The sequence below is a fragment of the Salvelinus alpinus genome, chromosome 5, assembly GCF_045679555.1.
Source record: "Salvelinus alpinus chromosome 5, SLU_Salpinus.1, whole genome shotgun sequence".
In the NCBI taxonomy this organism is placed as follows: domain Eukaryota; kingdom Metazoa; phylum Chordata; class Actinopteri; order Salmoniformes; family Salmonidae; genus Salvelinus; species Salvelinus alpinus.
Genome location: NC_092090.1, coordinates 78,291,710 through 78,315,372, shown reverse-complemented (window position 1 = coordinate 78,315,372; position 23,663 = coordinate 78,291,710). Strand labels below are relative to the sequence as shown.

The 23,663-nt window shown below is 42.7% G+C and overlaps 1 protein-coding gene across 1 annotated transcript in view; it reads left to right on the top strand.

Annotated features, from left to right (window-relative positions):
* The window catches only part of LOC139576867 (transmembrane protein 132D-like), a 53,292-nt gene extending 31,041 nt beyond the window's left edge, over positions 1-22,251 (top strand). Inside the window, exons 4-9 of the mRNA XM_071403413.1 lie at positions 9,699-9,891; positions 12,577-12,720; positions 18,491-18,696; positions 19,117-19,387; positions 19,519-19,710; positions 19,819-22,251. Of these exons, the coding sequence (XP_071259514.1) occupies positions 9,699-9,891; positions 12,577-12,720; positions 18,491-18,696; positions 19,117-19,387; positions 19,519-19,710; positions 19,819-21,195 (2,383 nt within the window). The 3' untranslated portion in view covers positions 21,196-22,251. The remainder of the gene's footprint in view (positions 1-9,698; positions 9,892-12,576; positions 12,721-18,490; positions 18,697-19,116; positions 19,388-19,518; positions 19,711-19,818) is intronic.
* Positions 22,252-23,663: the final 1,412 nt, after the last annotated feature.

Here is a 23,663-nt window from a genome sequence, read left to right as displayed (position 1 = left end):
CATGGGTTTGTTAGTTAATTAATTTTAATAGTAGTGTACATGATACAGAGGGTTAGTTACTTCCATTTTGCCTGAGTAAGTTGAAAATAGTTTGCAAAATAGTATGTGATACAATGAGTAGGCTAACGACTAGAATAAATAACACTCACACACAATGGCATTTTGACTGGGGCTTAGGCTATCTGACCTGAGAAGAAATCTGATGCTATACAAGCACAGGTCTACTGCTGAGAAAAGCTTAAGTAAATCTGCTTCTTAAAGAGGCCACTGTCCTCACAAGTCATTAAGTAGTGCTACGTCTGTAAGAAAATCTCTGGAAGTCTCTAATTGCTTATCTACACTGAGTGTACAAAACATTAAGGATACCTGCTCTTTCCATGACATAGACTGACCAGGTGATTCCAGGTGAAAGCTGTGATCTCTTATTGAAGTCACTTGTTAAATCCACTTCAATCAGTGTAGATGAAGGGGAAGATACAGGTTAAGGAAGGATTTTTAAGCCTTGAGACAATTGAGACATGGATTGTGTATGTGTGGGCAAGACAAAATGGGCAAGACAAATTATTTACAGTGCCCTTGAACGGGGTAGGGTAGTAGGTGCCAGGCATTCTTGACGTTCCTGACACCGGTTTGTGTCAAGAACTCCAACACTGCTGGGTTTTCACTCTTAACAAAGGGTGGTTGGGGGGGGGGGGGGGGGGGGGGGGTTCTTAATGTTAGGAAGGTGTTTTTTATGTTTTGTGTATAGTTCACATGAAGGGGCTCCCGAGTGGTGCAGTGGTCTAAGACACTGCATCTCAGTACAAGAGGTGTCACTGTAGTCCCTGGTTTGAATCTAGGCTGCATCACATCTGGCTGTGATTGGGAGTCCCATTGGGCGGCGCAATTGGCCCAGCGTCGGGGTAGGCCGTCATTGTAAATAAGAATTTGTTCTTAACTGACTTGCTTAGTTAAATAAAAAAAAGTATTTCTGTTCCCTTTTCAGTATATTAAAGTATTTCTGTTCCCTTTTCAGTATATTAAAGTATTTCTGTTCCCTTTTCAGTATATTAAAGTGTTTCTGTCTCCTTTGCAGTATGTTGTTAAGACTTTGGGCAAATACTAAACAATTATTATTATTAACAATTAATTAAACATTAGTGTGCCCAGTCAATGTGAATATGTGGCTTTGTTAATACCTCTTCCGTTCCTAGAAGCCTGTGGGATCTGTTTCTGGTACCATTGCTGCTGTCACAAAGACATCTGGAGTCATGGTGCTCTTTCTGAAGTGTAACCTTTACCTTGCTTGAGGACAATACACCAGATGTAGGAATCTGTCCATGAAGGAACAGGACCTTCCATTGACATTCCATGTATTTGACCAACTCTGTGACTTGGCTGACCTTTATGATCTGGTGTGGCTCCAGGTATTTATAGCCTATGAGATGTTCCTGTGAATTTAAAGGTGGTACATCTTTGTATTTTGTCATTTTAATTGAAGCATTATGGCGTCCATGATTGCATTGAGCGTGGCAAGCAGGAAACACTTCACACTGATAAGCACGGAGTGATAGAAACACTGACCTGGTAAAAGGTCAGTTATTATTGTGTCGACCTCATTTTCTTGTTTTCCCCATGTGATGGGGATTAGTCCATTCTTTATCAAAGAAGTTTTTGTGAACATATTTGTGGATGAAGAATCGTTTGTTAGGGATAATCCATCTTAAAATGTAATTTAACTTACTAGACCCCCTGCAGGGGCTGTCTAATGTCACACATCTTTGGGTTTTTTATGGACTTTGTCTCTCAGCTTCCTAGCGCACTGTGAGTGTTTATGCGGCTATCTGGATATTAAGGAATTTTTATCCTCTGTTTGACAATACATTGCAACAGATCATCAGACTTAAGATGGCCACTTAGTGAGAGTGCTGTCCCTTTAATAATCTGGGGTTTGGAGTACTTCACTGCTTCACCCACAAGAATGACAGAAGGCTATAATGGTGTCCCCCTTTTCACTGTAATGCCAGATTAAAACAGCAAAATCCGTTTTAATGTATACTTTAGGGGATAGAGACCCTCTTGCACATCTTGTTTTGATACTAGACTAAAACACTGTTACGGTTGGTTTGTGTTTCAGTGTGTTTTTGTGCAATATTCTAAGATTATTCAATTACAGTAAATCTCTCTTGTTACGTCTTTACATATGGTGTGCAGAATTAAAAAAGCTCTTAGAGAAATGATAGAGAACTCATCAGAAGTAGCTTTGTGCTTGCATTTGGCTTTGAAGGGACACACACAGTACATTTTAAAATATTTGACAGTTGGTTGTGTGTAAGTGTTTGATGTGGCGAAGGTGTGCCACCCTCCCTTCGACCGTCTTACTTGAGAGTGAGTGGATGTGGTCCTATTCAGTAGTGTGTTTCACAGGGAGTTGCAATGACAAAGGGATAGGATGGATACTCTTTATTGTCAATGTTCCAGCTGCGCAAATTGTGCAATATTCCAGCTGCGTAATATTACAAGTCAAGGGAGATCTCATGAATTCATGGCACCTCACTTGACTCCGAGTTCAAAGTCCATAGTTAAAAGCTGTCTAAACCCATCACCGCACTTACCCATTCTTGTAAATCCCCATGTTTATGATGATGATCTAAAGTACTGTCAGTTAAAACAGGCCGAACACTTTCAGTAATGCTTTAAAGATGTTTCGCTTTAGACTTTGAACCGATTCATCAGATTAGAGGGGATCCTATCCAAGTCCTATTCAAGGCATTATCATATACATTGAGAGGATCAGGCTATCAGAGAACTTTGCTGCTACAAGCTATCTATCCTATTTAGCCCATGCGTGCATTCTCCTTCAGCCTGATGCCTGCAGTGGCATGTGTGTCTGTTCAGGGGTAATAGGTTTCAGTGGAGCCGGGAGATTGTCCATCTCATTAATCTGTCTCACAATCAAATCCCTGATGCTCATTTGACATGCTCAGCTAGTCATACCTTACATGTGCACAAACAATGTGATTACTTTACAGTAACAGGAAATTAATGTGGGAAAGAATATTAAATGACACCCTCTATGTGGATAATCTTGTTTTATGCTACTGGCGGTGAGAAGATAAAGTGTTTTGTTGTTATTTTGATGAAGGACAAAAGACCAAGGAAATAAGTCATTATTGGATATTAAAACAGACTGAAAAAAACTATAAATGAAAAACAGAATCATAAATGAGTTGTTTTCTTATTAGGCATGTGTAGGAAGTCACTTTGACAATGCTGGTTTTGTTTATTATACTAAACATACGGTACATGTAAGACATAAGCTTTTACAATGCAGTGAAGTCTATCACAGATTGAAGGTTAGGGTTAATAAACTGGATTCCTCCTGTTTTCCTCCTCGGTTTAAACAACGCTTCGGAATCAGAATCACCTTTATTCACCAAGTACATTTACATACACTCCACATTTTACTTGGTGATATGGTGCTGCTAGTGATTGACAACATTTAGAGATAAAATACAGACAGGGAAGTTTAAACAAAGTGTACATACATTATATACAACTAGGGCGAGTGAGCATAGAGCTATAAGAGGATGAGCAGTGGATATACAGTGGTTGTGCAATTTTACAATATCAGTTTGAATACAGTACCAGTCAAAAGTCCGGACACACCTACTCATTCAACGGTTTTTCTTTATTTTTTACTATTTTCTACATTGTAGAATAATAGTGAAAACATCAAATATTGAAATAACACATGGAATCACGTAGTAACCAAAAATGTGTTAAACAAATCAAAATATATTTTATATTTTATACTCTTCAAAATAGCCACCCTTTGCCTTGATGACAGCTTTGCACACTCTTGGCGTTCTCTCAACCAGCTTCATGAGGAATGCTTTTCCAACAGTCTTGAAGGAGTTCCCACATAACCTGATCACTTGTTGGCTGCATTTCCTTCACTCTGTGGTCCAACTCATCCCCAACCATCTCAATTGGGTTGAGGGCGGGTGATTGTGGAGGCCAGGTCATCTGATGCAGCACCATTAGCCAAAGTACAGTCATTGGATAATGAAATAGACTAACTACGATCACGTATATCCTACCTTCGGGACATAAAAAACTGTAATATCTTATGTTTCAGCGAGTCGTGGCAAAACAACGACATGAATAACATACAGCTGGCAGGTTTTACGCTGTATCGGCAGCATAGAACAGCCGCCTCTGGTAAGACAAGGGGTGGCGGTCTATGTATATTTGTAAACAACAGCTGGTGCACGAAATCTAATGAAGTCTCAAGGTTTTGCTCGCCTGAGGTAGAGTATCTCATGATAAGCTGTAGAACACACTATTTACCAAGAGAGTTTTCATTTATATTCTTTGTAGCTGTCTATTTACCACCACAAACCGATGCTGGCACTAAGACCACACTCAATGAACTGTATACAGCCATAAGCAAACAGGAAAACACTCATCCAGAGGCGGCGCTCCTAGTGGCCGGAGACTTAAATGCAAGGAAACTTAAATCCGTTTGACCTCATTTCTACCATCATGTTAAATGTGCAACCAGAGTGAAAAAAACTATAGACCACTCCACACACAAAGATGCGTACAAAGCTCTCCCTCGACCTCCATTTAGCAAATCTGACCATAATGCTATCCTCCTGATTCCTGCTTACAAGCAAAAACTAAAGCAGGAAGGACCAGTGACTCGGTCAATAAAATAGTGGTCAGATGAAGCAGATGCTAAGCTACAAAACTGTTTTTTGTTTTGTAGTCCAGCACAGACTGGAATATGTTCCGGTATTCTTCCGATGGCATTGAGGAGTGCACCACATCAGTCACTGTCTTCATCAATAAGTGCATCAATGACGTCGTCCCCACAGTGATTGTACGTACATACCCCAACCAGAAGCCATGGATTACAGGCCACATCCGCACTGAGCTAAAGGGTAGAGCTGCCGCTTTCAAGGAGCAGGACTCTAACCCGGAAGCTTATAACAAATCCTGCTAGGACCTCCGACGAACCATCAATGCAGGACTAAGATTGAATCGTACTACACTGGCTCTGACGCTCGTCAGATGTGGCAGGGCTTGCAAACTATTACAGACTACAAAGGGAAGCACAGCCACGAGCTGCCCAGTGACAAGAGTCTACCAGATGAGCTAAATTAATTCTATGCTTGCTTCGAGGCAAGCAACACTGAAACATGAATGAGAGCATCAGCTGTTCCGGACAACTGTGTGATCATGCTCTCCGTAGCCGAAGTGAATAAGACCTTTAAACAGGTCAACATTCACAGGGCCAGATGGATTACCAGGACGTGCACTCTGAGCATGCGCTGACCAACTGGCAAGTGTCTTCACTGACATTTTCAACCTGTCCCTGTATGTTTCAAGCAGACCACCATAGTCCCTGTGCCCAAGAACACTAAGGTAACCTGCCTAAATGACTACCGATCCGTAGTACTCACGTATGTAGCCATGAAGTGCTTTGAAAGGCTGGTCATGGCTCACATCAACATCATTATCCCAGAAACCCTAGATCCACTCTAATTTGCGTATCGCCCCCAACAGATCCACAGATGATGCAATCTCTATTCCACTCCACACTTCCCTTTCCCACCTGGACAAAAGGAACACCTATGTGAGAATACTATTCATTGAATATAGCTCAGTGTTCAACACCATAGTGCCCTCAAAGTTCCTCACTAAGATAAGAACGTGGGACTAAACACCTCCCTCTGCAACTGGATCCTGGACTTCCTGATGGGTAGGTAACAACACATCCGCCACGCTGATCATCAACAGGGGGGCTCCTGAAGGGTGTGTGCTCAGTCCCCTCCTGTACTCCCTGTTAACTCATGACTCCAACACCATCATTAAGTTTGCAGATGATACAACAGGCCTGATCACCAACAACGATGAGACAGCCTATAGGAAGGAGGTCAGAGACATAGCCGTGTGGTGCCAGAATAACAACCTCTCCATCAATGTGAACAAGACAAAGGAGATGATTGTGGACTACAGGAAAAGGAGGACCGAGCACGCCCCCATTCTCATCGACGGGGCTGTAGTGGAGCAGGTTGAGAGCTTCAAGTTCCTTGGTGTCCACATCACCAACAAACTATCATGGTCCAAACACACCAAGACAGTTGTGAAGAGGGCACGACAAAGCCTATTTATAAGGGCACAAGGCGAGACCCAGATGCAGACACAGGAGACAGATGGTTGACTCCAAGATGTTTATTAACAATCCAAAAGGGGTAGGCAGGAGAATGGTCGTGGACAGGCAAAAGGTCGAAACCAGTTCAGAGATCCAGAGGTACAGAATGGCAGGCAGGCTCGAGGTCAGGGCAGGCAGAATGGTCAGGCATGCGGAAATGGAGTCCAGAAAACAGGCAAAGGTCAAAACCGGGAGGACTAGTAGAAGAGAATAGAAAAGTAGCAGCACGGGAAAAAACACGCTGGTTGACTTGAATATAAGACGAACTGGCACAGAGAGACAGGAAACACAGGGATAAATACACCAGGGAAAATAAGCGACACCTGGAGTGGGTGGAGACAATCACAAGGACACGTGAAACAGATCAGAATGTGACACTATTCCCCCTCAGGAGACCGAAAAGATTTGGCATGGGTCCTCAGAGTTCTACAGCTGCACCATCGAGAGCATCCTGACTGGTTGCATCACAGCCAGGTATTGCAACTGCTTGGCCTCCAACCGCAAGGCACTACAAAGGGTAAGCTTCCTGCCATCCAGGACCTCCTATACCAGGCGGTGTCAGAGGAAGGCACCAAAATTGTCAAAGACTCCAGCCACCCTAGTCATAGACTGTTCTCTCTGCTACCGCACGGCACACGGTACCTGAGCACCAAGTCTAGGTCCAAAAAGCTTCTTAACAGCTTCTACCCCCAAGCCATAAGACTCATGAACAGCTACTCAAATGGCTACCCAGACTATTTGCATTGCCACCCCCCCCCCCCCCCCCTTTTACGCTGCTGCTACTCTCTGTTTATTATCTATGCATAGTCACTTTAACTCTACCTACATGTACATAGTACCTCAATTACCTCAACTAACCAGTGCCCATGCACCTTGACTCCGGTACCCTCTGTATATAGCCTTGCTACTGTTATTTTACTGCTGCTCTTTAATTATTTGTTACTTTTTTTATTTATTTTTTTAAAAACTTTTTGCCAACATCCGGTGAAATTGCAGAGCGCGAAATTCAAACTACAGTATTATAAATATTTAACTTTCATAAAATCACAAGTGTAATGCATCAAAATAAAGCTGAACTTCTTGTTAATCCAGCCGCGGTATCAGATTTCAAAAAGGCTTTACGGCGAAAGCAAACCATGCGATTATCTGAGGACATCGACCCGCTACAAACACATGAAAAACATATTTCAACCAGGCAGGTGCGACACAAAAGTCAGACATATCGATATAAAAAATGCCTTACCTTTGATGATCTTTTTCTGTTGGCACTCCAAAAGGTCCCAGTTTCATCACAAATGGTCCTTTTGTTCGATAATGTCCTTCTTTATATCCATAATAACTCAGTTTAGCTGGCGCGCTTCAGTCAATAATCCACCCAGTTTCCCTCCATTAAAATGCATACAAAATGAATCCCAAACGTTACTAATAAACTTTTCCAAACAAGTCAAACAACGTTTATAATCAAACCTTAGGTACCCTAATACGTAAATAAACGATACAATTTAAGACGGAGAATCGTTATTGTCTTTACCGGAGAAAAATACCAAAGAACTCGTTCTCTTCCACACGCTTGGAAACACTACAGCCAAAATGGGAGCCACCTAGAAAAACTACAATTTCTGGCTCATTTTTCCAAAAACCAACCTGAAACTTTTTCTAAAGACTGTTGACATCTAGTGGAAGCCCTAGGAACTGCAATCGGGCACGATTTTGCCCTATTATAAAAGTGGCAGTCATTGAAATCAGTGGTAGGATGAAACATTTTTTTGGGGGGGGGATGGTTTGTCCTCTGAGTTTTGCCTTCCATTTCAGTTCTGTTATACTCACAGACATTATCACAGACAACAGTTTTAGAAACTTTAGAGTGGTTTCTATCCAAATCTACCAACTATATGCATATCCTAGCGTCTTGACCTGAGTAGCAGGCAGTTTACTTTGGGCACGCTTTTCATCCGGACGTCAAAATACCGGCCCCTATCCCAAAGAAGTTTTAAGGGCTTGTAAGTAAGCATTTCACTGTAAGGTCTACTACACCTGTTGTATTCGGCGATGTGACAAATACAATTTGATTAGATTTGATCACTCTCCTTCTTGGTCAAATAGCCCTTACACAGCCTAGAGGTGTGTTTTGGGTCATTGTCCTGTTTAAAAACAAATGATAGTCCCACAAAGCGCAATCCAGATAGAATGGCGTATTGCTGCAGAATGCTGTGGTAGCCATGCTGGTTAAATGTGCCTTGAATTCTAAATAAATCACAGACAGTGTCACCAGCAAAGCATCCCCACATCATCACACCTCCGCCTCCATGCTTCACGGTGGGAACCACACATGCAGAGATCATCCGTTCGCCCACTATGCATCTCACAAAGACACATCAGTTGGAGCCAAAAATCTCAAATTTGAACTCATCAGACCAAAGGACAGATTTCCACTGGTCTAATGTCCATTGCTCGTGTTTCTTGGCCCAAGCAAGTCTCTTCCTCTTATTAGTACTCTGGTGGTGGTTTCTTTGCAGCAATTTGATCATGAAGGCCTGATTAATGCAGTCTCCTCTGAACAGTTGACGTTGACATGTGTCTGTTAGTTGAGCTCTGTGAAGCATTTATTTTGGCTGCAATCTGAGGTGAAGTTAACCCTAATGAACTTATCCTCTGCAGCAGAGGTAACTCTAGGTCTTCCTTTCCTGTGGCGGTCCTCATGAGACCAGTTTCGTCATAGCGCTTGATGGTTTTTGGGACTGCACTTGAAGAAACTTTCAAAGTTCTTGAAATGTTCCGCATTGACTGACCTTCATGTCTTATTAAAGTAATGATGGACTGTAATTTCTCTTTGCTTATTTGAGCTGTTCTTGCCATAATATGGACTTGGTCTTTTACCAAATAGGGCTATCTTCTGTAAAACACCCTTACCTTGTCACAACACAACTGATTGGCTCAAACACATTAAGAGGGAAAGAAATTCCACAAATTAACGTTTAACAAGGCGCACCTGTTAATTGAAATGTATTCCAGGTGACTACCTGATCTTTCCTGCATGCTTCCTTGCCCTGCAGTCATGCAGGACCTCGATGGAGGGCAGGTGGCAGCCGATGACCCTCTGCAACCTGGACGATGCTTTGCAGTCTGTCATTGGAGCATATACAATTGATAACAGCCTATAGTGTGTCCCATTGCATATCTGACTGAGGAACCCAGATCCTCCCACCCTCCTCTTTCTGTTCTTTATCGCTTTGCATTTTTCTGTTTACTCTGTGGTTGATGTGTCAGGATCACTGCTGTGCCACCTTGATTACTTTGGGCTTGGCTGTCCCACCTTGCTTGCTTTTCCTTTCTTTTTAAATGCTCACTACCTGTCCCTCTGTAATGTTTATCTCACCGTACTACAGTCACATACTGTATGTATTCTATGTAGTATCAAAGATAATAGCTTGAGCTGAGTGTGTTCCTCTGGCAGTGAGATTCCTCGTCTGATCCTGACTCTTCTATCTTCTCTCAGGCTGGACAGCAGTCTACTGGAGGTGCTACAGATGGACTTTGAGGTAGAGGAGCTGAGCAGCCAATCAGACAGCCAGGTGATCACATGGCACCTGGAGTTGCCACCAAACAACAGGGATGGGGGACAGAAAGAAGGTTCCATGAGGATCTACACAACCCAGAGAGACTTTGTGGGCCTAGCCCCACTTGTCATGGTGAGCACGGACTAACAATTAATTTCTAGCATCCATATGCATATAGTACTTTCACTTGTGACATTTGCTATTGCAAATGTTGTCTTTGGTCTTGGATGTGGCCTCCAGCGTGTGGGTACTGTGACCTAATGCACTCTGTATTCTTGACATTCAAATCACATTGTATTGGTCACATACACATATTTAGCAGATATTATTGCTGGTGTAGCGAAATGCTAATTGATGCCTGTGACATGATTTACCAGGAGGTTGTCAATCTTTGACAGCTGCTTCTCTATTTTTTATTTGTCTGTTTGTGTGTTGTATCTTTTAATATAGGACCCCTGCAATTAATCCATCATATAATCTCTGTCACTAAATAGTGGATGTTATAAATTGTGGGAGCAATTTGCATTACAATATCCAATCTGCCATTAGCCCTTTGTGCTACTACAATCAAGGGGCCCTTGACTTTTAAGCCATTATTGTTTGTTTTCATGAGAGATTTACAATATCTGCCTAGTAATATTTTCAACATCATATCTTTCAAAATGTTCCATCTTTTATGATAATTTGTTTGTCCATTTACTTACCAAAAATTATTTAATAGATATTTGTAAATTCCTGTTTGAGAACAGTAAAAACATTGACTGTCGTTCAGTCACTCTGTCTGTATCATACAATAGACAGTATTTTGAATATGATACAGTTGAAAGGCACTGAAATATAAAGGCATTGGAAACTTGATTTTGGTTTGAAATTTGACACAGCCTGGTCTCATAGACTATATGTAACATAGTAAATGTAAATCCGGCACACTCAAATTAGTATAATATGTATGATTTGGTATGGTTACATAAGACAGAGGCTAGGGCTACTTAAGGAGGGTGTTTGGTGGATGTGTCACGAGAACGTCTAAGAACCCAACGGTTGTGTGTTCGAATCTCATCACGGACAACCTTATAATTTTAGCTAATTAGTAACTTTTCAACTACTTTTTAGCTACTTTGCAACTACTTAGCATGTTATCTAACCATTTCCCTAACCTTAACCCTTTTAGCTAACTCTCCCTTAACCTTTTAACCTAACTCCTAACCTTAACCCTAAGCCCTATCCCTAACCCCTAGCCTAGCTAATGTTAGCCAGCTAGCTAATGTTGGCGCTAGCCAGCTCGCTAAAATTAGCCACAAATTGGAATTCATAACATATTATTTTTGTATCATCATTTGTAACATATTGTACATTTAGAAAATGTGTAACAAATGTTACTTTTGGCTAAATCATAACATATCATACAAAATGTAATTTGTAACGTATCATACAAAATGGATGATGGACATCCACAAATTAACACATATCATACAAATGGAGAGTCTCGGATTTACCTACAAAATAATACGAAATGCTCTGAGACTAGGTTGTTTGATATGGTCCATCTCAATCATGGATTAGATGGTGACCTCAGTCTGCGAGCCATACATGAGGAGATTTGATGTTTGGCCAGAGGGGGCATTAGGTCTAGACTGATCTAGCACTCATTACTATGCTGTTGAATGTTGTTCAATACTGGTTGGAGCTATAGTTATATTGCCAATAAAATAAGGATTTATACTGATTGCTTGTATTTCCTGGCACAGATGTGGTTTCTGGAATTTTGATATCACAGTTTAATTCCAAAATCTATATTTCTACCAGCGATGGGAACTCATAACGTCAGGTCGTGTTTCCACAAGCAATCCTCCCTTGCTCCCGCTTCCTACATACAACAAGCCTACAGTGCCTTCAGAAAGTATTCAAACCCCTTATCTTTTTACACATTTTGTTGTGTTACAGCCTGAATTTAAAATTCATTAAATTGAGATTTTGTGTCACTGGCTCGCACAAAATACCCTATAATGTAATTGTGTTTTTAGAAATGAATAAAAAATTAAAAGCTGAAATGTCATGAGTCAATAAGTATTCAACCCCTCTGGGGGTTGATGGCAAGCCTAAATAAGTTTAGGAGTAAAAATGTGCGAAAACGTGTTTTCAATTGAGTCCATTTATTTTGAATTCAGGCTGTATCATAACAAAATGTGGAATAAGTCAAGGGGTATGAATACTTTCTGAAGGCACTGTATATATTAAGCATCAGTAGTTAGGGGGTTAATATCTCATTAAAACTACACTGAGTGTACAAAACATGCTCTTTCCATGACAAAGACTGACCAGGTAAATCCAGTTGACAGCTATGATCCCTTATTGATGTTAAATCCACTTCAATCAGTGTAGATGAAGGGGAGGAGACAGGTTAAAGAAGGAGTTTTAAGCCTTGAGACAATTGAGACGTGGATTGTATATGTGTGCCAATGAGAGGGTGAATGGGCAAAACAAAAGATTTAAGTGCCTTTGAACAGGGTATGCTAGTAGGTGCCAGTTTGAGTGTGTTAAGAACTGCAATGCTGCTGGGTTTTTCACACTCAACAGTTTCCATTGTGCATCAAGAATGGTCCAACACCCAAAGGACATCCAGCCAACTTGACACAACTGTGGGAGGCATTGGAGTCAGCATGCCTGTGGAACGCCTTCGATGCCTTATAGAATCCATTACCCCAACGAATTGAGTCTGTTCTGAGGGCAAAATGGGGTTCAACTCACTATTAGGAAGGTGTTCCTAATGTTTTGTACACTTAGTGTATAGCCAGACTGATGATGTGTTCCCTTTAGGACTCAGCGATCCTGAACACGGCTGTGCTAACTGGGAAGAAGGTGGTGATGCCTGTCAGGACCGTGGCTGTGGAGGAGGACGGGTCAGTCACTGATGTCTCAGACTTCACCGACTGCAGCTCCACTGATGAGGACATCCTGAAGGTACAGTACAGCAGGCTGCCTGCCACTTGATGCCACAGTGGTACCTAGCATTTACAGTTGTGTAGAAGGTGTATTTGTTTTAAAACCTCATCTTAGTGGTGGAAGTACTTGGCACTTTAACACACACAACAAAAAGAAAGTGAGAGTGTGTTTCTTCAAGGTCTGGACATGAAGATGTCAGACTGAGAGTTGCTAAACACAGAGCATTGCAACACAGAGGTTTTGGGGCTACTCTAACATTCACCTTCATTTCTTTCACTGAGAGCAACTTTAATGTACATACACTCTTAGAAAAAAGGGTTCCAAAAGGGTTCTTTGGCTGTCCTCATAGAACATTTTTGGTTCCAGGAAGAACACGTTTGCACATAGGAGAACCCTTTCCACAGAGGGTTCTACATGGAACACGTTTGGGTTCTACCCGGAACCAAAAAGGGTTCTTCAAAGGGTTCTCCTATGGGGACCTTTTTTGTACAGGTGTCAGTGCCATGACAGGTACTTTGCAGATCTGTGGTGTGAACAAACATGTCCAATAACCAAGGAGGTGATTTGAGGTCATATGAAGCCCAGACTGTTTTGACTGTGGTTAGGAGGGAGTATAGTGCTGGATGTATGTTTGTCCTGTCTGGCTGCAATGAGACAGGAGGGCCATTTAGTGTGGGTGTAAGAGGGGAGGAGAGACTGCTAAAGGCAAAGAAGTTGTACGAAAGTCACCTCTCCACATTCTCTCTACCACATAAGAAAACGAAGAGTGAGTGACACTCCAGTGATGTCCTCCATCAAGCCAATCAGCTGATGAAATGGACACATAACAGGAAATGACAGGGAAACAAAGTAAAGACTAACCTCATATTCCTTTTTGTTATTGTTGCACAATGTCACTTTGTTATTACAGCCATTCGGCCAGTATAAGTATAATTATACAATATAACAAATGCTTATCTGTCACGAGCGTCGTCGGTGGAAATGACAGGACCAAGGTGCAGCGTGGTGAGCGTACATTTCTTTTAATGTTATAAATGTCACCAACAAAACAAGAAATACCAAAACCGACTGTGACGCTGACTAGGGCTATACAAGCCACTAACACAGACAACTACCCACAGCTAAGGTGGATAAACAGGCTGCCTAAGTATGATTCCCAATCAGAGACAACGATAGACAGCTGTCCCTGATTGAGAACCATACCCGGCCAAAACATAGAAACAGAAAACATAGAAATAAAGAAACTAGAATGCCCACCCTAGTCACACCCTAGTCACAAAGCCTCTCTATGGCCAGGGCGTGACATTATCCAAGACACATTTCTTTGTTGTTATTCTGTATTTTAGGAGATCCATTAGTACATGACCACTGGAAATATGTAGTGTCTGTTGTGTAATGTAATATAATGTTTTAGATATGAGATCAGTGGGATTATGATAGTGGCAACAGAATGTAAATCACTGTTCATGCATTTTAAAAAATGTATGACCCTTTATAGTTTCCCCAAGCTGTCTGTGTTTGTTTGCTGATCATATAGCAGTAAGTTTGAGTCGCAAAATTTGCCCTAAGCTTCTTCGTTTAGCGGCTCTACTCAGATATCTTTGCTCTTATGATGCAAGTGAAAAAAAGTATGAGATCTGCAGAGTGATAAATGGCAAGGCTTTATTCCATAAAAATAATTTTGGGCTGAAATGCCAAAACAAGGTCAAATCTGTGATGATAAAGAGGCTTTTAAGAAGTATGGAAACATTTGCCTTGTCAGTTATGTGTGAAGAGAGTAATGGGTACTTTTGTGAAAAAACAATGAGATGAAGATTAATCTGGCACATCAAATATCAAAATCAAGAACAATGACTAATGGTTATTAATAAAAGTCTATTCTCTGTACATTTTTAGGATCTGGTGTTATGAATACAGTGCAACCTTTTAGGATCTGGTGTTATGAATACAGTATACTCACTGTAACCTTTGATGGTTATTTGGAAGATCACTAATCCATGCAGTTGGTACCCACCCTGTCAGCACAGTTACTGATAAATGTTTGTGAGTCGAGAGAAAGATGAAATTCATCTTGTTGACCTAAAAGAGAGATATTTTCACTGCTATGCCACTTGTCTTTCATCACTTCACACACTGTCATTTGTCTTTCTTCACTTCACTCAGTATCAAGGCAGAGTGAGAACATCTCTCTTTCAGGTCAACAAGATGAATTTCATTTGCATCTTTCACTCGACTCACAAACATTTATCAGTAACATCAAATGAAACGTAACTTTCAGACACGTTACAACACTGAATTATATTCTGTGCTATATTCTGTGCTCCATTTTGAGATTGTGTCTTTGGAGCCTTGCAGGAGACTTGGCTCTGCACTGCAAAACTCAACATCGATATAAAAGTATCCTCTGTAGCTCAGTTGGTAGAGCATGGCGCTTGCAATGTCAGGATTTTAGTTTTTTTATTTAACCTTTATTTAAGTAGGCAAGTCAGTTAAGAACAACATTTTATTTACAATGACAGCCTACCCCGGCCAAACCCGGACCAAGTGTGCACCGTCCTATGGTACTCCCAATCACGGCTGGATGTGATGCAGCCTGGATTCGAACCAGGGACTGCAGTGACGCCTCTTAGCACTGAGATGCAGTGCCTTAGACCGCTGCGAAACTCGGGAGGATAGAAAGTTTGATTCCCGGGACAACTGTACTTAAATTATATGTACGCATGACTGTGAATAAAAGTGTCTGCTAAATGGCATATATTATTATATACACTATATACACAAAACCATTCGTGGATTTGGCTATTTCATCTACACCCGTTGCTGACAGTTGTATAAAATCAAGCACACCGCCATGCAATCTCCATAGACAAACATTGGCAGTAGAATGGCCGGTACTGAGGAGCTCAGTGACTTTCAACGTGGCACCGTGATAGGATGCCACCTTTCCAACAAGTCAGTTGGTCAAATGTCTGCCTTGCTAGAGCTTCCCTGGTCAATTGTAATTGTTATTGTGAAGTGGAAACGTCCAGGAGCAACAACGGCTCAGTTGTGAAGTGGTAGGCCACACAAGCTCACAGAATGGGACGACTGAGTGCTGAGGTGCGTAGCGCACAAAAATTGCCTGTCCTCTGTTGCAACACTCACTACCGAGTTCCAAACTGCCTCTGGAAGCAACATCAGCACAAGGACTGTGCGTCGGGAGTTTCATGAAATGGGTCTCCATAGCCGAGCAACCGCGCACAAGCCTAAGATCACCATGCACAATGCCAAGCGTCAGTTGGAGTGGTGTAAAGCTCACCGCCATTGAACTCTGGAGCGTCTGATGGACGAATCTAGGTTTGGCAGATGCCAAGAGAATGCTACCTGCTCGAATGCATAGTGCCAACTGTAAAGTTTGGTGGAGGAGGAATAATGGTCTGGGGCTGTTTTTCATGGTTCGGGCTAGGCGTCTTAGTTCCAGTGAAGGGAAATCTTAACGCTACAGCATACAATGACATTCTAGACGATTCTTTGTCAACCGACTTTGTGGCAACAGTTTGGGAAGGCCCTTTCCTGTTTCAGCATAACAATGCCTCCGTGCACAAAGCGAGGTGTATATAGAAATGGTTTGTCGAGATCAGTGTGGAAGAACTTGACTGGCCTGCACAGAGCCCTGACCTCAACCCCATCGAAAACCTTTGGGATGAATTGGAATGCCAACTGTGAGCCAGGCCTAATCGCCCAACATCAGTGCCCAACCACACTAATGCTCTTGTAGCTGAATGCTGCAGGGACTTGCTTTCAACTTCCAACATCCAGTGGAAAGCCTTCCCGGAAGTGTCGAGGCTGTTATAGCAGCAAAGGAGGTATCAACTCCATATTAATGTCCATGATTTTGGAATGAGATGTTCGATGAGCAGGTGTCCACATACTTATGGTAATGTAGTGTATATTAAATATTTTGGGGAAATGATTTGATTATGTTGCCATGTTAATATGGAAGGGTTTGTGACTCAATGAGCGTTAACTAATATGGCGTATTTTGGAGATGAGAGGACGAGGACTCTTACCTGGGAGCCTCAGGCTGAACAGATGCTCTCAGATTAAGGATGATTGTCTGACCTCGTCTACCGCCTGGATGAAAACTCTTGATGATCTCATTGAAAAAAGATCAGTGCATAATAGCACGGACAGTTGTTCATAACTTTGCATAACTGCATTGTGGGCCCTAATGTTACATAAGTGCTTGATTAGATGAGGTAGCTGCAGCACCTTTCTACTCCCTTTCCAACTCAATTCTCCATGTTGAATCGGGGTAGAGTCATTTAACCAGAACACCATTTTAGTTAATGAGTGCAAGGTAATTATTGTCACAGGATGTCACAGGACCCCCCACAACCAACAGGACATTACTCTGACAGTCCATCTTCTAATTGCTAAATTCATGAATAGGTAGATAAGCAATCTCTGCCATTTGCATTCCTCCTTGAGCTGTCTGTCAAAGTCAGTGACATTTTTTTCTGCTACCCTGAGCACTTACGGGAGCCAATGACAACTGTATTTCAATGCTCCGTAAATTATCCAATTGATTAAAGCAAGGGATGTTGATAGAACCAAGCCGACTGCGCTGTGTCTTCCAGGGTTTCAAAAAGCACATGAGATTTGTCAATGGGCTGACAGAAACTACTCGCCAAGGTTACATTCAATTAAAATGTAATGAATGTGTTTTCTGTGTGTTTTGATGTCCAATATAGCACAGTGTGTTATTGGATTAACATACATTTGCAATGTTATATCTTGTTATGGCCCGTGCTTTGTGTTTAGTGTGAATGTTTATTACAGCTGTTTGACTATTATTTTACTATATTATTACCATAGTGGAGCAAGTTACAGCAGAACGATTTGTTGAGTTCATTAAAGCTTAGGCAACTATTTGTCTATGTTAAGGATAACTTAGAGCCTGGTTTCATTATCTCTCCTTTTCATTAGTGTAGCTAAGCATCTCATATAAAATCTCTGTGTCATATAATGACCAGAACAGTCACATTTTCACACCATTTGATTTACAAATGAATGCTATATTATTTAAAAACTGTACATACAGTAGTTTTATTGAGAAGACCATATTCTAATACAGAATAGCCAATGGTGGAAAAAGTACTACATTGTCATACTTGAGTAAAAGTAAAGATAGAAAATAGAAAATGACTCTAGTAAAAGTCACCCAGAAAAATACTACTTGAGTAAAAGTTTTTGGTTATCAAAAGTAAATGGAATTGCTAAAATGTACTTAAGTATCAAAAGTAAAAGTATAAATTATTTCAAATTCCTTATATTAAGAAAACCAGACGGCACAATTTTATTTTATTTTGTTGATGGATAGCCAGGGGCACACTCCAACACTCAGACATAATTTACAAACGAAGCATTTGTGTTTAGTGAGTCTGCCAGATCAGATGCAGTAGGGATGACCAGGGATGTTATCTTGATAAGTGTGTGAATAGGACAATTTTCCTGTCAAAATGTAATGAATACTTTTAGGTGTCAGGGAAAATGTATGGAGTAAAAAGTACATTATTTTCTTTCGGGAATGTAGTGAAGTAAAAGTTGCCAAAAATATGAATAGTAAAGTAAAGTACAGTTACCCCCCAAAAATACTTCAGTAGTACTTTAAAGTATTTTTTACTTAAGTACTTTACTCCACTGAGTATTTACCCATGAATATCATATGATAGGAAATGTATGTTTTTGGTTAGACCTGTTTTGATGATTTAGCCATTGTTATTTTTTTTGCTCCTCCTGTGTACAGGTGTCAGACAGGTGTGACTATGTGTTTGTGAATGGGAAGGAGATGAAAGGCAAGGTGGGGATGATGGTGAACTTCACCTACAGCTACCTGAGTGCTCAGCTGGAGATGAACGTGTGGATCCCACGGCTGCCCCTCCAGATCGAGGTGTCTGACACAGAGCTCAGCCAGATCAAGGGGTGGAGAGTGCCCATCATCACCACCAAGAGGTACAGTAGGACCCACAAAACAGCCACCCCCATTCCTGTCACACAGTAAAACCTCCACCCACTGTACATACTAGTGTACGTACATACTGTAGGTACAGGGGGTAAAGGGACCAGTATAGAGGTCTAGTTGCCTGAAAGGCAGCCTTAGCTCTAAAATGAGTCTACATTTTTACCAAAAATAATACTTTGCAAAGAGCTCAGGCTTGTGTTTTAATACCATTACGTAATGTATTACCATACCTCAATGTGATCCGATTTTATTTTTTTATTTTTTTATTTGGATCTACAGAGTAAGAGAATGACAATGACAAACAGTGATGAGATTAACAGGGAAGAGTCTGTGTGCGTGCATGCCCGGGGGTGTTGAGACAGGTGTGCCCTGTGCTGTAACATAATACAGTGTTTCTCTTCATTCCCTAGGCTCAGCTGGAACAGCGAGGAGAAGGAGGAGGATAAGAAGGGCAAAGGCTGCATGTTACAGTTCCAGCATGCCCTGGTGCGTGTGATCACACACTTCATAGCCGAGCAGTCGGACCCCCGGGAGCCACAGGCCTACTTCCTGGGCTCAGACTGGCAGGTGGACGTTACCAGGCTGGTGCGTTACTTCCTCAAGGTGGAGGACCCTCGCATCGCCAGACTGCAGGCAGGCAGGGTGCTGTCAGGACGAGACGTGGGGAGCACCTCCATCCAGGTATGGTAACCATCAGGTCTGATTGGAAGCATGGCTGATTGCCTGTTTAACTGGGCCTTCTTCCAGAGATGTGACATTATATATTGACATGATATGATATCTAATGCTGTCTGTGTTTTGTGCCTGAGCAGGTGTTCTCCCCCATGTCTGACTCGATCCTGGCAGAGAAGACTGTGACGGTGGTAGATGACAAAGTGACCATCACAGAGCTGGGGGTGCAGCTGGTCACTGGCCTGGCTCTGTCCCTGCAGCTCAGCCCAGGAAGCAACAGGGCCATCCTCGCCACGGCAACCACACAGGAAGTACTGCAGAGCCCCAAACAGGTGCCGTTTACAATCTTCTTGAATGTCAATCAGATCAGACACCGGTGCACTGTAGAGTTTAATAATATTCAATTCAAGTTTAAAAAAATCTTGCTTTGTTCTCATCAGGAGGCTGTGGTTAGTTCCTGGGTCCAATTCAGCGATGACTCCATGACCCCTCTGGACATCTATGACCCTGCCTACTACCGTGTGACGGTGACCTCTCTGGATGAGGGCGTGGTGTCGGTGCAGAGCTCCCCTCTTGCAGTGGTGGCAGAGGGTGAGGGACAGGGAGTACTGGTCAGGGTTGAGATGGCCATCTGCGAGGCCTGCCAGAAGTCCAAACGGAAGAGCACCCTTGCCGTGGGCAGTGGCAGCCTCAAGGTCAAGTTCCAGGTCAACAGCCGGCGCTTTGACAGCAGCAACAGCAGCAGCAGTAGTGGAGGTGGAGGTGGGGTTGGCAGTGGCAGAAGTAAGGACAGCAGCAGTGACTATGGGAATGATGGGGAGGAGGTGGACAGTGAGAGGAAGCAGCAGAAGCCCCAGCAGACCCTGCCCAGTAGCTCTGCCTCTGAGCGGGAGGAGAGTGCCATGCGCAAGGTCACCACCACCGCCAAATCCACCGAGCGTGACTCCGTTCCAGGCGTTTCCAGTGATGGAAACCGCCAAGGCGGTGTAGGCGGAGTCATTGAAACAGGACGTTTCTTAAATGCTGGAACCCTCAACAGCCCTGCCAGCCCTATCAATGACAGTGATTATAGCAGCCCTAGTGACTATAGGACAGCTGAAGGGACAGACAGTGGGCTAGTTGAAGATATAGGTAGTGTTGCAGTCAGTAGCACTGTGAAAGCACCTGGTAACCTGGTCAACTACAATAACTTCCCCTCTCAGGAGGAGGTGCCTGACCAGGAGCCAATGGGGGTGGACATGGGCAGCGAGGACATGCTATCCAACCGGCCTCTCTCAGACCTGGAGATTGGCATGTACGCCCTGCTGGGGGTCTTCTGTCTGGCCATCCTGGTCTTCCTGGTGAACTGCATCTCCTATGTGGTAAAGTTCAGGCACAAACAGCCCCCCTCTCATGGCCAAGAGCCCACGGAGCACAGGCACGACTGGGTGTGGCTGGGCACGGACGCTGAGCTGGTGATGAACGTGCCTGGCAGTCCTCCCCAGCAAGACAACCACAGCGCCACCACAGTCATAGACATTGGGTCTGATAAGACTGCCTCTCTGCCCAGGCGACCCAGCTGCCTAGTTTCCTCCAGCCCCTCCTCTCCTCTGGGCTGTGGGGGCTCCCTCAGGGCCAAGCCCATGAACCGCAACGAGTCCATCCATTCGCCCACCAGCAAGAGGAAGAGGGTCCAGTTCACCACCTTTGCCTCTCTGGACCGTCAGCACTCCCCACACCCCCCCAGAGAGAACGGCCATGGGATCCACTGGGTGGGGAAGGAGGAGAACTGTGTTGAACCCCAAGTGCCCATCACAGAGCCCGTGGACCATTTATAATACGTATCGGGACCGTTTCACCCCAACTGTGGGTGTGTATGTGGCTTCGATCACCTCAATGCCTTTATTCATGGATAAAAGCAGACAATATAAGGAGCATCACTACTACTGGTTATACTTATTCATTATATGTGATTACGCAAAGATCCTTCTTCGTTTCAATATCTGTAAAGGCTTCTTACTGTACATGTAAATATCTCAAATGGTTTGCGAGATACATTTTTATATTAGATATTGGACAAAATTCTGTGAATAAGTGTGAGGATGCTTGTCATAAACCGACTGATGGCACTTTGTGAGGTGGAGAGAGGTTTAACCGTTTGACTAGTTGAAAGATTTATTTTTACAAAGCTTATAGACACAAAAGCCTCTTTTGTACCTGGCGCTAACATGTGTCTTTTTTCCTGATTTGTCCACATTCTGATTGTGCCCACATTTTCAGAAATATGTCTACACATGGTATTGAAAGGTGTGTCATATCTGTCCGCATTGTGACGAGATTTCCTGGTCCCTCTCTTCTCTGTATGCAAATAGTTTGACAGCTGTTCTTTCAAAATTATATATTTTTTATTTTAAGACCCATATTGATGCCATAAGTCAATAATTTTAGAAAGCGGGATCCGTCCACACTTGTAAGGAATCAGCGGGTAACTGACTACCTCCAAAGGTGGTTAGGAAGATCAGATTACAATGCATATTTTAATTGTCTACACCTGTCTGAAAATGTGGGCACAATCAGAATGTGGACTAGATCAGGACAAAGAATGCATGTTAGAACCAAGTATAAACAGGGCTAAAGAGAGTCTTTGTTGCATGTGAACATTTTTATTCTCTTACCTTTTACACTCACATGGTGGTATCCCCCTCACACATAAACGGACACGCTTTACAAACAGTTTATCCAGAGTGATTATATGAGCCACTCCTAAAGGTACTAAACATAAGCAAGTGGTATTTTTCTATATGCACTGTTTATGTCTTCATATTGTGTACATTCATGTTTGATTTGTTTTTTAATTGTGTCTGATATGATTTTTCATTAAAGATATATCTCAATGATGTGTGTATTCCATAGAGTTCCACTATTATATATTTAGTTCTATGGTATTTATCATGTGATCTATCCGATGATTGTAGACTAGATACTGCACTCGACTAATCTGTTAGTCCTAGAACTCTTGATTTATTTTGCAGTCAGGGGCTAATTCTGATTTAGGAATTTACGCCTTTCCTACGCACGCCTTCCCTACACACTTCTCAGTATTTGGTAATCACACTCTGCAGGTATGGCTACCTACTGCTGAAAACCCTCCCGCTTGCTGGCCAACAGATTTTCTGGCTAATAGATTTTCTGGCTGAGTTTTCATTTAATAGGGTTTTCAGTACATTTATCTTTAATTTAAAAATGGTGTATCTTTAATTAGGATTTTGTCGACAGCCTCAATAGAATACATAGAGAGAATGTGTTCAGAATATATGATCAATGAAAGAATGCTATCTATGCATCTTCATCTCCGATTTAGCACCAACTGGTAGATTTAAAAACCCTCTGATTTTGTAAACTCAGCAAAAAAAGAAACGTTCTCTCACTGTCAACTGCGTTTATTTTCAGCAAACTTAACATGTGTAAATATTTGTATGAACATAACAAGATTCAACAAGTGAGACATAAACTGAACAAGTTCCACAGACATGTGACTAACAGAAATGGAATAATGTGTCCCTGAACAAAGGGGAGGTCAAAAGTAACAGTCAGTATCTGGTGTGGCCACCAGCTGCATTAAGTACTGCAGTGCATCTCCTCCTCATGGACTGCACCAGATTTGCCAGTTCTTGCTATGAGATGTTACCCCACTCTTCCACCAAGGCACCTGAGAGTTCCCGGACATTTCTGGGGGGAATGGCTCTAGCCCTCACCCTCCGATCCAATAGGTCCCAGACGTGCTCAATGGGATTGAGACCCGGGCTCTTCGCTGGCCATGACAGAACACTGACATTCCTGTCTTGCAGGAAATCACACACAGAATGAGCAGTATGGCTGGTGGCATTGTCATGCTGGAGGGTCATGTCAGGATGAGCCTGCAGGAAGGGTACCACATGAGGGAGGAGGATGTCTTCCCTGTAACGCACAGCGTTTAGATTGCCTGCAATGACAACAAACTCAGTCCGATGATGCTGTGACACACCGCCCCAGACCATGACGGACCCTCCACTTCTAAATCGATCCCGCTCCAGAGTACAGGCCTCGGTGTAACGCTCACTCCTTCGACGATAAACGCGAATCCGACCATCACCCCGGTGGAACAAAACCTTGACTCGTCAGTGAATAGCACTTTTTGCCAGTCCTGTCTGGTCCAGTGACGGGGGGGTTTGTGCCAACAGGTGACGTTGTTGCCGGTGATGTCTGGTGAGGACCTGCCTTACAACAGGCCTATAAGCCCTCAGTCCAGCCTCTCTCAGCCTATTGC